At 36.0% G+C, this 13,320-nt stretch overlaps 1 protein-coding gene across 13 annotated transcripts in view; it reads left to right on the forward strand.

Moving 5' to 3' along the window:
- Positions 1-13,320, forward strand: part of Piezo (piezo type mechanosensitive ion channel component) — a 303,168-nt gene that overhangs the window by 254,051 nt on the left and 35,797 nt on the right. For 9 of the 13 annotated variants that reach the window (XM_069842458.1, XM_069842460.1, XM_069842463.1 and 6 more), the window contains 4 exons: positions 4,191-4,280; positions 7,161-7,256; positions 8,515-8,785; positions 12,034-12,200. In XM_069842458.1, coding sequence (XP_069698559.1) covers positions 4,191-4,280; positions 7,161-7,256; positions 8,515-8,785; positions 12,034-12,200 — 624 coding nt within the window. The remainder of the gene's footprint in view (positions 1-4,190; positions 4,281-7,160; positions 7,257-8,514; positions 8,786-12,033; positions 12,201-13,320) is intronic. The other 4 variants (XM_069842464.1, XM_069842467.1, XM_069842470.1 and 1 more) reach the window with 2 other exon arrangements.

Raw genomic sequence — 13,320 nt, forward strand, 5'->3', positions numbered from 1 at the left:
GTATTAAGTTGGGAAGTTGGTTAAAATCCACTTTTACAAACCTGAGCATTTTTTGCACAGAGTTCTTCTCTTTTAATTTCCACAGTTCGTTGAGATTTCCATTCCTGTTCACACGTCAAAATCAATCAAATAAAAGTACATCATAACTATATTCAAGATATTTTTATGTTAAACCTACAAAATTGAATTCAACAAAGATTGTTCAAATGTGTGAGATTTGCCCAATTTTTACTTGGAAAAACAAATGTGTTAAACAACATGAAATTACTTGTGTGTGGTTCTTTAATTGCTTACGTCACCTCTGCTTCCAGTGACATAAGAATTTATTTTGAACATTTATTTCTAAATTTGCCTAAATGCGATGCTGCCTAAGGTCGAAGTTTTATTGAAGCCTTGGTTTTTTGTCCTTAAAGTTCAGTATTATCTAATAGCATCTTGACGAATTATTGTTTGTTTTTCAATTTTCACTTTTTTAATAGTAAATTATAATATATTCCATTTATTTAAGTTATGAATACAGTTTCTTGTCTGACTTCAGAGAGTGTAGTCAGGGAAATAACCGTGCAAAAGGGTTTATGTTGGTAATATCTGGAGTTATTTCAATGTATGAAGCCTTTTTCTTATGGCTGATCAAATTGGATATTGTCTTAGATATTTTGAAACGAATTGCTGATTTTAACTTCATTGAAGGAATTAATTTTATTAGTTTCGTCATGTACGTATACTATGTCCAGCGAAAAATAAAGTGTTATGAATGATCACAAATAGATCTGTTCATATGGCAACAAACAAGAGTCCCTGCCAATTCAGTGATTTCAAGGTCACGTGCATATGTTTATATTACTTTATTCTTTTCTTGAACAGACTTCAGGTAGAAGGATTCACGAGGATGTATACTGCTACTCGCAGAGCGTATTCCTAAGATCATTTATGAATAAAGAAGTTCATATGAACACGGATCTGATTCCAAAAATTTACAGTTATGTAAGTTATGTTTAACATTTTGAGTCATACATGACTATCCCACAGCATGGCACATCCTCAGGTTGCAGATAGAGGAGACGACCTCCAGATATTTAGAATAGCTGTGAATATATTGAATAAGCAATTGCGGACAGCCAATAAGGGGTGATCTAGCTTGGGAATTAGGCGAAGGGCTAGCAACTCATCACCATAAAAAAAACAACTTGTTACGAAACCCCAAAATAAGTCTCAAAATGGGACTGATTCTGTGGCATGAGAGATTAAGGGTGTTTGAGAATAAGGTGCTTAGGAAAATATTTGGGGCTAAGAGGGATGAAGTTACAAGAGAATGGAGAAAGTTACATAACTCAGAACTGCACGCATTGTATTCTTCACCTGACATAAAATCCAGACGTTTGAGATGGGCAGGGCGTGTAGCACGTATGGGCGAATTCAGAAATGTATATAGAGTGGTAGTTGGGAGGCCGGAGGGAAAAGATCTTTGGAGAGGCCGATACGTAGATGGGAGGATAATATTAGAATGAATTTGAGGGAGGTGGGATATGATGGTAGACTGGATTAATCTTGCTCAGGATAGGGACCGATGGCGAGCTTATGTGAGGGCGACAATGAACCTCCGGGTTCTCTAAAAGCCATAAATAAGTAAATAAGTACATAACTGTGAACCAGGCTTCTGTAGATTGGCCAAGTTTTGTATAGCAAGGAAGAAAATTAAGTCATTGCTATACTCCATAATACCCACAACAATAAAAAAAATCTTCCCTTTACTGCACCCTCCATCCTCTGATCTACAAACAACTGACAATGTAACATTTGTAGCATCAGCTTCAGTTGATACGGTAGTAAAAAAAGTTGGACTTTTAGCTTGTTTCTGCGTATGCATCTTACCAAAATATCTGATCAGACGTAAGTGTATCTTATGATCAATTGATTGGTCCACTCATGTAACCAGGTGCATTTGAAGTGTGAGTAAAATTGTTGAAAATCGGCTGTGAGCATTGTTTCGTGCAAAAGCAATTGTAGACCTGTCCTTCGTAAAATACCGGTACTGATATTCTTCCATGATCTATGAAATAAATTAATGCCAAAATATTGTCTCTTCCTCGTTTCTTTTCTGGGATGTCACAGCTTTTGTTTACTGTATTTCAATAAGAAACGAGCAAAGAGCTCACATTAAAAGTTATGCTATTGTTACAGTACCAGTTTTACACTATCGGTCTTACTAATAAACCATGTATAATTTTTATACGAGACTTATGCGGAGTTCAAAGAAAATGTTACTAATAAACCATGCATAAGTGATGGATAAATAAGCAGCATGTAACTATACATGGGAATTGTTTTGCAGTAGTTATGCACACGAAACCCCCTGTTTAAGTGTTGTATTTAGAGAAAAAATGGCTGCCTTTTAACAGCTGTTCGTATCTTTTTGATAATAGTTGCCTTGTAACCACAGAAGAACAAAACGAAGAGCACAGAATAATAATAATATTGCTATAGCTGTACTCTTTCATCAAAATATAGCGTAATAATTGATCAGACCCAGATGTACTATCAATACTTAACACGGCATACTATCGAATTTTATAGAGACTCTCAGTTATTCTATTACCTTTCGTAATAAAATAATGACGAAAGTATGACGTAGCTGTGTAACAGTTGTATTGTTATACATGATGTATAGTCAGGAATTTACATACGATTTATAAACAAGCTATTTGTTATGTAAGTATAAGACAGTTAAACGTCTGGATAAGAGTTGTTATTAGTAAGACCATATGTGTTGTATGGTCTTTTTCTATATTAATCCCAAAATTGCCTTAGAATCAATACTTATCTTTTTATAAAAGATAACAGAGGTAACATTCCCTTGGAGGTCACTGTAATATATCTTTCTTAAAGTTGTAGCTGAACAAAATTGTGATTGAATTAAATTCACAAATTAAATAAGTTCAGTATTTATGAAAACGTTTAAATATTTAAGGATATGCATTACTGAGTTCTGGTGAAACATTTCAATTTTTAACATTTTTCAATTTTCCCACCTAAAAATAATTTTGTCTATGAGAAATATTTGTGCCAAATTTAATTTCATTATTCGAATTGTAGGTGTGACCAAAATCTTAATTATTTTAAAGGGTCGTAAGCTAACCTGACTGCCTGTAGTTACTTTTAATTGCAGTTTCCCGGATGTTAAATTTTTTATGTTTTGAATCTAGGAAATCAGATTTCTCAAAAACTATGCATGACATTTTTGCCACACATTTTAAACAATATATTCTGTGGAAACTTGTATTATTTTTTATATGACTCGAAAATACAGCCAGTATAATTTTTATACATGATCTTAAGAAAAATATTTTTAAAATTCAACAGTATTTTTTTATTGCAAACCACAAATGACAACTAAAAACAAATACACAATTTCGATACTCAATCATTCAGCTACATATTAAGCCATGAAACTAGAGAAGATCTTTATTAATTCGTATCTAATTTGATTTATCGGTAAGATATTTATATTTAATTTTTTTTTTGGGCCAAATTTACAAACCAGAAAAATAAAGTGTGAAAATTTTAATATCATTTGATCTTGTTCACACCTGTGGGGTAACGGTCAGCTCGTCTGGCCGCAAAACCAGGTGGGCCGGGTTCGAATCCCAGTCGAGGCAAGTTACCTGGTTGAGGTTTTTTCCGGGGTTTTCCCTCAACCCAATACGAGCAAATGCTGGGTAACTTTCGGTGCTGAACCCCTGACTCATTTCACTGGCATTATCACCTTCATATCATTCAGACGCTAAATAACCTAAATGTTGATACAGCATCGTAAAATAACCAAATAACTCATTTGATCTTAATGAATGCAATTGGTGATTAAAATTTCATTGAAATCGTATAAAATTGTGGAAGTTTTAAAACTCGGCAGTGCATACCTTTATGATATATAATTTTTAACTTCATTTTACTAATACTGAAAGATAAAATTGCAATGCATCTCTTTAATTAATGTTCCTGCTAGTTGATTACACAGAAAATATTGTACTAACAACGCAATTGTAGTGAATCAGATATTAGATAATAATTCGCGATCTCCTGACTACCCTCTCTGCAGTATTGCATAGTAAATTGGATGGAAATGCCCCAGAGTGAGTGTGTTTCGGTTTTTACATTTGTGTTGCTGCACTGTAATGGGTTGCTTCGTTTAGGCTAGATCCTGTTCCCCTCCCAGCCAAGGCCAGCACGTCACTGGACCAGATAGATGAAAGCACACCTGACGAAGTGGAAACCGTAGGCAGGTGAGGTCCCCTAGTTGTGAAGAGGAAGCTCCAGGCTAGTTTAGGGTTTGTGCACACATGTGCATTAAAACATTGAAAGGAAACCATGTATGAATGTTATTCATATTTTTAAGTATAAGTGTCATTGAATACATATTTTAAGTCATATTATTATATTTTTATAATTAGTGCATTCCATATTGAATTTCATATGTGAATTAGTTTTGAGATAGTAAGAGTAAAGTTAATTTTGACTTCGTGTAATGTATTTTTTCAAACTCATTGTTTTCAGTCTTAAAGTGTTTCAATTTTAAATGAGAGAAACCTGAAGTATTCAATAAAATCAGTATATGTAATATAGTGACTGTCTGCACTCCTGTACAGATCAGAGACATTTTCACATCAAACCTATTCTAATTGTTGGAAATAAATAAATATTTTAAGTATGGTATATTTTAAGTATGTTGCAGTCATAATAAATTGTAATCCCATTTCGCTTAATTTTGAATGTTACGTGGTATGTAATATAAACAGGGGCATAGCACTGGAAGCAATACAGATATTTGTTGGTTGACTGTGTGTTGGGTTTGCCTGCTAACTCCGGATTTCGCGAAACAGTGTTCTTACACAAGTGTTAATAATAACTTCATTTTGGATTCTTGCACCATATGTTGAAAAGATATAAAGATTGTCAGAATATAATATGATATTCTTTAGTGATTTTTATATTACTGCAATGTGCGACCGATACTGGGAAGCAAGAGATATGGATTAATGGCGATGATGCCAAAATCCTGCCATTGGAAGAAAAAAAAAATTACTATAATGTAATGTTGTGTACGCAAGTTAACGTGCATATCACAGGGTTGACATTTCTTATAATGTTATTATTATACCAGTACTGTAAGTAGCCTTACTTCCTCTTTCAAGCATATGTTTCATTGCTCAAGTTTTTCAGTGCCCTCTGTATAGAAAGAAGCTGACTACATGTAAAACCATTAATTAGTGTCACAGATATCGACCCTCCAATGCTTATTTTATTTGCCTAAAGTTTAAAAATTGGAGGTCATTAAAAACCCACTACATATGGGATGTTGTCCCACGATATCATTCTGGTTCATGGTAATATCTGGCCATACATCGAGGACCCTTGCCAATACGTACTGCAGAATTTTGGGTGAGAAGTTCTTGTCTATTGCCGTACAGCCCAGATCTGTAACACTATGATTTTTCACTACTGAAAATAAAAGCATTGAAGAGTTGACATCTTGTCTCAGATACTGAGATCTGTAGTCAGTTTATTTGTATATGGATCCAGAAAAATCATAGGGTGACAGGTCGGGCCTGTATGGAGGAAGGATAAATACCTCTCAATCAAATTGCTGCAGCGTGTTTTTGACATTAGTTTATGATGTGTGATTAGGTATTGTCACACAGCAGGACAGCATTCAGAGAAGATTGTTTCCAGTTACCCTGCAAGTTTAGCAATTTTTTGACTGGAAATGGAGTATGAATTTCTTGGGTGTTGAGAGAGATTCCTAAACATTGAATGTTCTTACATATACAGGAGCTTTCAAAACTAATACATAATTGAAATTAAAATTGAATGAGAGGATTTTGGACAGAAATCAAATCTTGTATTTCTAAAGGAATATTTTTATAGAAACAAAATATTTTTGCGACTATTGTCGGAGTTATATCATCGTCAACATTTTTAAATGACACTCTAAAGTTTCTTTAATATCATTGAAAGAGCATATTTTTTGTATTTATATGCAATACTTAATTTTTTTATTGTGAGATTTGAAAGCAGTTACGAAATTACTGCCCAACGGGTTGCCGGCCCGAAAGGATAGAACTGGTGGGGTTCCCACTTATACAACATTTCCTCTGTATATGATGTTGTGGTTATACCGCCAATACCCGGTCCCCAGAGCCTCATCTGTAAAAGCAGGTTGCACACGGGCCTAATACTTGAAGGGAAGAAGAAGAAGAAGAAGACTTAATTTTTTTATATATAGAAACACTATGTTATGGTTACTATGGTAACAATTTAATTGTTTATACATTTTGTTAGTCCTTATGTTATGAAAGTAGCTACCGTAGTTTTATTGATGAAATCAACAGAAAACAAAATGTTCTTAACGTAAAAAAAAAAAAGAATTGAGATCTATTATACACAGAGCTGACTGAAAAATAGGTGGCCGGTTTGGATGAATTTACTTAAATGTATACCCTTTGTGTTCGTCTTCTATTACCAAATCCTATTATCACCAGAATGTCAATTCTCTCATTTTCTGTTAATATCTTGTTTTGTGTTGATTTCATCAATAAAACTGCTTGCATAACATCAGAAGTAACAAAAATGTATCGGCAAATAAATTGTTACCATAGTAACCATAACCATAGCACTTCTGTATATAACAAATGAAGCAGGCATTGCATGGTGATATGAAAAATATGCACTTTCGGATGACAGTAAAAAAGCTATTAGATGTAATTTCTCGATGACGTCATAACTCGCATAACAGTAGTCTTAAAAATATTTTGTTTCCACAAAAATATTTCTTTCTAAGTACAAAGTTTGACGTGACTGAGCTTTTTGTCCAAAAACTCATAATTCAGTTTCGATTGCAATTATGTGTTACTTTTTAAACACTCTGTAGGTGAAAAATCCAACTATGTCATATACACGTTAGTCTATGTACACAACATTGTGAGATAGTAAAGCAAGAATATTAAAAGGCGTTAGTGTTTTTTTTTTCTGCCGTGTTTCCAATACTTACGGTACGTTTGGAAGATGGTGCAAGAATTCAAGACTCGCAGCCCGAGCGCATGTTGTGGTGACTGTGGTGTGTGGGCTGTAGTGTCGGTGTGTAGCTTGGCTCTGTCTCCCTGCAGACCCCGGGTGTGGGCGGAGGAAATGCTGACTATCCCTGAGATCCGTGTTCTTGCACCTAGTATGGAGCGTGGCCTTGATTTGTCAGATGTCAGCAGGTAACCTTGCGATGGAACCATCCTTCAGCTGTTTGGTTTCTTTGCATCCTCATACTAGCCTTGTTCTATACTGAGGTCCATGTGTTGTTATTTATTGCTGTTCCCATAACATGTCTGGATGCATGTGCACACAACTTGTAATTTTATTGCGTGTTTTATGTTCAGAATGGAATATAGTAAAGGAGATGAGATGAAGTACGTGATGCCTAAACTGTATGTGGATGTATGATAAATTTAAAGCAGTGGAGCAACTGATATTAGCAGTGAAACAGTTGGATGCTGTAATGACTTTCATGGCATTATTTAAACCTAAACGCAAAGTGTTAATTTTGTGCTTTAGTAACTGTTCAGAAACAGAGCATGTTCTTGCATGTTACGTGTTGTTCTAACCAACAGCTGTCATACCATCTGTACAGGCAAGTGCTTTTCTTCTTCTCTCTTTCTCTTTTTATTGCTCTTCTTTATAGATGGTGGGTATGGATGAATTCGCATGTATAATTGTAGCCTATGTGTGTTACTGGGTTACCATGTGAGTTCACATCAGTGGGAATAAATGCCCACTTCTCTCTGCTGCCTCAAAGTACCCAAAAACGTGTAACTCAACTTTTTAGAAATATTGTATTTATGTCCACTTGCAATTAAAAAGCGGAATTAACTTAAAATGCCTATGTTAGAGTATACATTAACAAGATTGTTGTATTATTAAATAATTTGTGGAGAGGAGTGGCCATTTTTAGAATTTGTTTTATATTCTAAAGAACTTAAATTGATGACTAATGTAATTTTATTTGCCACATTGCTCTTTAAGGCAATATTATTTATCTTCTTTTCGTCACATGGAAATCTGCTTGCACTGTATTGTAAATATTAACAAGATGCTGTTTTATTTAACCCAGGAAGCATTAACGAGTGTTGCTTGCCTTACAGCATTAAGAGCAGTTGCTTATTGTTAATAGAAATGGCTTCCAGTTCTGCGTGGAATATAATCCTAGGACCAGATAAAAAAAAAATACTTCGGGTCTTGCAGACCACGTGTTTGAAGGAGCTAGCTTCCAGTGCTTCAGTGTATTGTACTACTATCATCTTCTCTTATCCTGAAGATGGTGATAGTGTGATCCTTCAAAAGTTAATTTCACATGCTACTTAAGCATCAATTGGTTAACAGAACTAAGACGTCCATAGGATTTCACGTTTGCATCTTGAAGTTTTTACGAATTTGCACAAGGCAGCTGTATGTTACATCTTTGAACTCTTGTAGCCAACAGCCGCCAGTGAGTCTGGAGCAGATGGACGAGACGCAAGAGTTGAGTGCCAAGGACCAGGCCCCCATTGTGCGACTTGTCTTGGCTCTGTGGTTCGCCGTTATCTCGCACTCTGACCTTGTGTGCTACTTCATGGTATTCCTCTACCAGATTAAGTCGGCAACCATCTTGTCTTTGCCCCTGCCACTAATGGTGTTCCTCTGGGGAACGCTTACTATACCAAGGCCAACAAAAACGTTTTGGGTCACCATGATTGCATATACTGAGGTAAGTATAACACTCCTCCTTCTCTTCTCTCTCTCTCTTTTTTTCCCTCTCCCGTAACTCACTCCCTTCCACCCTCTCCCTCCCTCTCTTTCCTTCACACCTCTCTCCCTCAACTCTCTCTTTCTTTCTCCCTACCTATAGTCCCGACGCTGTCATTTCCGGCGTGACTCCGCCTCTTTGCTTACGTCTTAGAAAGTGAAGGCTCTATAAAGTCTAGGTAGGTAGTATCATTCGCCATTTTTGTTCTTACGTTGCCGAGCTACCATACGAGGAATCTATTTGCCACACCGTTAAACATTATCATGTCGTAGCTCCTATGGTAATAAATCAAACGCACTGTAATTCAGAAAATAATTGAGCGGCAAATAACGTCTTCGTGTGCTTTCTGCGAACGCCAAGAGCTAAAATGGCGGGCGATTATATTAAGTACAGTATTTATCGAGCCTTAAGAAATGAATCAACGAATCATAAGACGCACACGTTTAAATGTAGCCGACCTGCAACGCGATTGGCTGCCGGAAATTAGAGCGATGGGACTATAGTTCTATATCTGTCTATGTTAGGGTTGCCAACTCTCCCATATTTGCCCTTAATTTTTAATAGTGTCCCGGCTCCTGTATTTTTCTTCCATTGGAGCATTTTTCTCCCTTATTTCTGCATACGTGTAAGAATCTTTATTCTAAACATTTTGTTTTGTTGTTTAAGCTAACAAGTAACAAAGAGGTACCCACATAAGCTGCATTAACACCAACGCAATCCCACTATATTTTTCAGTGCTTATGAGTCATGATCCAAAGCATTTGACTGTATAAATCAAAATGCTGCTAGATAAATTAGATTATTATGGAATTAAAGGTGTTGCACACCAATGGTTTCACTCATATCTCATAAATAGGAAACAGAAAGTTGAAATCAATACAACTATGAAATCTTCATCGACATGGGGAACTATTAATAATGGAATTCCTCAAGGATCAATATTAGGTCCCCTACTTTTTCTAGTGTTTATAAATGATCTTGCCCCCCTCATAAAAGATGTAGGTCATCCCATATTATTTGCAGATGACACAAGTATAGTAATTACAGCCAATAACTCCAACACATTCCAATCTTCAAAAGAGGAAATTCTCTTCAAAATATGTGACTGGTTCTCAGTCAATAAATTAGTATTAAATTGTAACAAAACTAACATAATTCAATTTAAATCCTGTCCAAATTCAACGTCGCAAATTTCTAGCGCAATAATTAATAATAGATCCCTATTAGAAACAACAACAACCAAATTTCTTGGCTTAAAAATCGATAATGTGTTAAATTGGAAAAATCATGTTAAAGAAATTACCCCCAAACTAAATTCAGCTTGTTTTGCTATTAGATCTATGCAAAAGATAGTAAATATCAATACCTTAAAAACAATATACTTTGCATACTTCCACTCGGTAATGAGTTTTGGAATAATATTCTGGGGAAATTCCGCATATAGTAACAATATATTTCTATTACAAAAAAGAGTAATTAGAATAATAGTAGGTGCCAAATCTAGGGAATCGTGTAGGGCTATTTTCAAAAAACTACAAATAATGCTCATGGCTTGTCAGTATATTTTTTCATTAATAATCTTCTTCGTATGTAATCGTGAAAACTTTGTAACTAATTCAACAGTTCATAGCATAAATACACGTCAAAAAAATGACTTTCATACTCCATCGGCAAGTCTATCGTGCTATCAAAAAGGAGTGCGTTATATGGCAGTAAAAATTTTTAATAGCCTCCCTATCGATATAAAAAATGAAACTCAAAACATAAAATTATTTAGGGCCAAATTAAAGAAGTACCTAATTTCTCACGCCTTCTATTCTGTAGGTGAATTCATGACATTCAACAATGCTTCATGAAATTGATACTAAAACTATGTGTTGTACTAGTAGACTATATTGTAAATCTCGTCTATATATATTTCATCTAGACTGTGACTATAAATTAAGATTTTATAATAGTATTAAGTTTTTTGACTTGTTCCATATTCTAGCTGTAGGCATGTATGAATACCATGGAATGTTAATAAATACAATACAATACAATACAATACAATACAGTGGAGTCCCTCAGTGTAAAATTCTCCGGAGGTAAAATAGTAGTGTTTCGAAAAATATATGGAAATGGGTAATTCCAGAACATAGCATACAAATTCCAGGAAGTCTTTCCAAAAATGATCCTCCGTACATTCTTAAGTTAGATGCCATGGAACTACTCTGCAGCACATATAAGGATCACCTTCAAATTTATACAGATGGATCTCTAAATTCTAATAATGGGACATCAGTAGCAGGGTATTATATTCCAAAATATCAAGAAAGTTATTTCATACCATGTTCATCCTCCTCCAGTCTTGACACTGAATTGCTAGTTATTGATGCTGCTCTTCAGTGTGTTATTCAAATTTCTGAAAAATCTATTTGCATACTTACCGACTCCAAGGGGGCTATATTTAATATAATCAAATATGTACCAAACCTGTATGTACATAGAATTATTCCAATTCAGAAACAACTAAGTAAACTAAAAGAACTCCAAAAGGAAATAACATTTCAATGGATACCTGGTCATTGTGGTATACCTGGAAACGAGAAAGTGTATAATATAGCAAAACAGGCAACATATTTGCAACCAAGACTTCAAGTGATACCTCTATCCAGTGCTTTTGCTTCGGTAAAGTCTCATTTTACAAACCTATGGATCAACAATTGGCTCTCTTCTGAGAAGGGAAAAATTTTACAGTTCGTACAAAGAAACCAAATGACCTGGAAATGTACAAAAACTTGCCCAGACATGTTCAAACATTTTTAACAAGAGCCAGAAAAGGTCACATTGTCACACAGTACCTACACCGATTTCACATTTCTGATAATCCTACTTGTCTGTGGTGTAATAATCATGATGAAGATCTGGAACACATTCTTCTATGCTGTCCATCCATAAACCACAAAAGAAGTAAATTAAAATCATCAGTACCAGTTGCAGAAGACACAGCCCTGCAGTATATATTGACTACACCCCAACTCTGGCTACTAGCAACAGGCATCTATAATGAACACCGATCAAAATACCCCTCATTTCTCGTGAAAAACAACAACTGAATACACTACAGTGGACTATAGTGGACTTTATGTTGTCAGCAAATAGCTGGATATATTAAGAAGATAGATTGAGTAGTGTTTCGAAACTGAGGTAGCATTTTTTTTCTGCAGGTGATAGTGATTGTGAAATGGATGTTCCAATTCGAGTTCCTGCCATGGAACAAGGCACCAATCATCGAGAAGAACCCATTCTTCCCCCCTCGCATTATTGGCATTGAGAGCAAACCAAACTATGCCATGTATGATCTGTTCCTGCTGCTCATCGTATTCTTCCATAGGTAAGAAGTGATTTCATGGGTACTCTTTAGAAAGTCGCTCATTCTATTACCGCTTGTTGTTAGTCATTAACACATACGGTATTTGAGGAATGCAACATATTATAATAAATTATTGTCTACCTTCAAGAATTGTGCTCGTATTTTTTTCATTAAGTTCCCTTTTCCTCCTGTTTGTATGGAAATTTTTAAATATTGTAACTTTTTATTTTAAACAAGAATGTAACTTTTATTCAAAACAACAATAATCACTTTCTATAATCTAATTTAAATACTCCCGTCAACAATGGGATTTCCACTCCACACAGCAACACATTATTCGTTACTGCACTCCACAGACGACAATGACAATTCATTTGGATTATTGCGAACAACAATGTACTGCTAATCTTAACTAATGTTCACAAAGCACTATTTACAAAACAGAACTGTCAGTTCTCAGTTTACAGTTCGTTTGCCTTGGCTAGTTCTTCTAGCTCAGTCACTAGAGTTCATAGTATCTCGAACCCAAGACCTTCAGAGACAGTCCACTGAACTTCGAACTCAGGTCCCTCAACTGCGGTCCACTGCACTCGAACTCAATACTTCGGCGACAGTCCACTGGACGCTCATACAGCTGCGGACACACTCAAGTCGAACTCCAGTCTCGAAGCTGGCTTCACTGCTACACAAGACTGGCTGGCTTGCTGTCCAACGACAACAACTGCTAACTGCTGCAGCTCACTTGCGTCTCCTCTTTATAACTAAACCATAGTTTCCAGAGAGTACGATTTCGCGATCAATCTACAGATACCGAGAAGATGGCGCCTCTCGACTTCTCTGGATTTCTCCCCTCAGTCGCAGGCGCATTACTTCCCCCTCTCTGCGCGGCCCACCATGTCGTTGTTCCCCTTACGTCGCGCCTCGCCGCAGCGACCATCGTTTCGTCTCCCCGCCGCGCCCTCAGCACTCCACGGAGCTCGCTTCGTCTATCGGGCCTCATGTCTTCTCGCGCGCCCTCCTTGTGTGGGACACGTGATCGACACTCGACGTGGCTGTCACAGTATATTTTGTATTACAAGATAATGTAATAATAATTCGTCCACAGCCGTGGAGTAATGGTTAGCATGTCTGACCGTGAAAC

The sequence above is a fragment of the Periplaneta americana genome, chromosome 12, assembly GCF_040183065.1.
Source record: "Periplaneta americana isolate PAMFEO1 chromosome 12, P.americana_PAMFEO1_priV1, whole genome shotgun sequence".
Lineage (NCBI taxonomy): Eukaryota > Metazoa > Arthropoda > Insecta > Blattodea > Blattidae > Periplaneta > Periplaneta americana.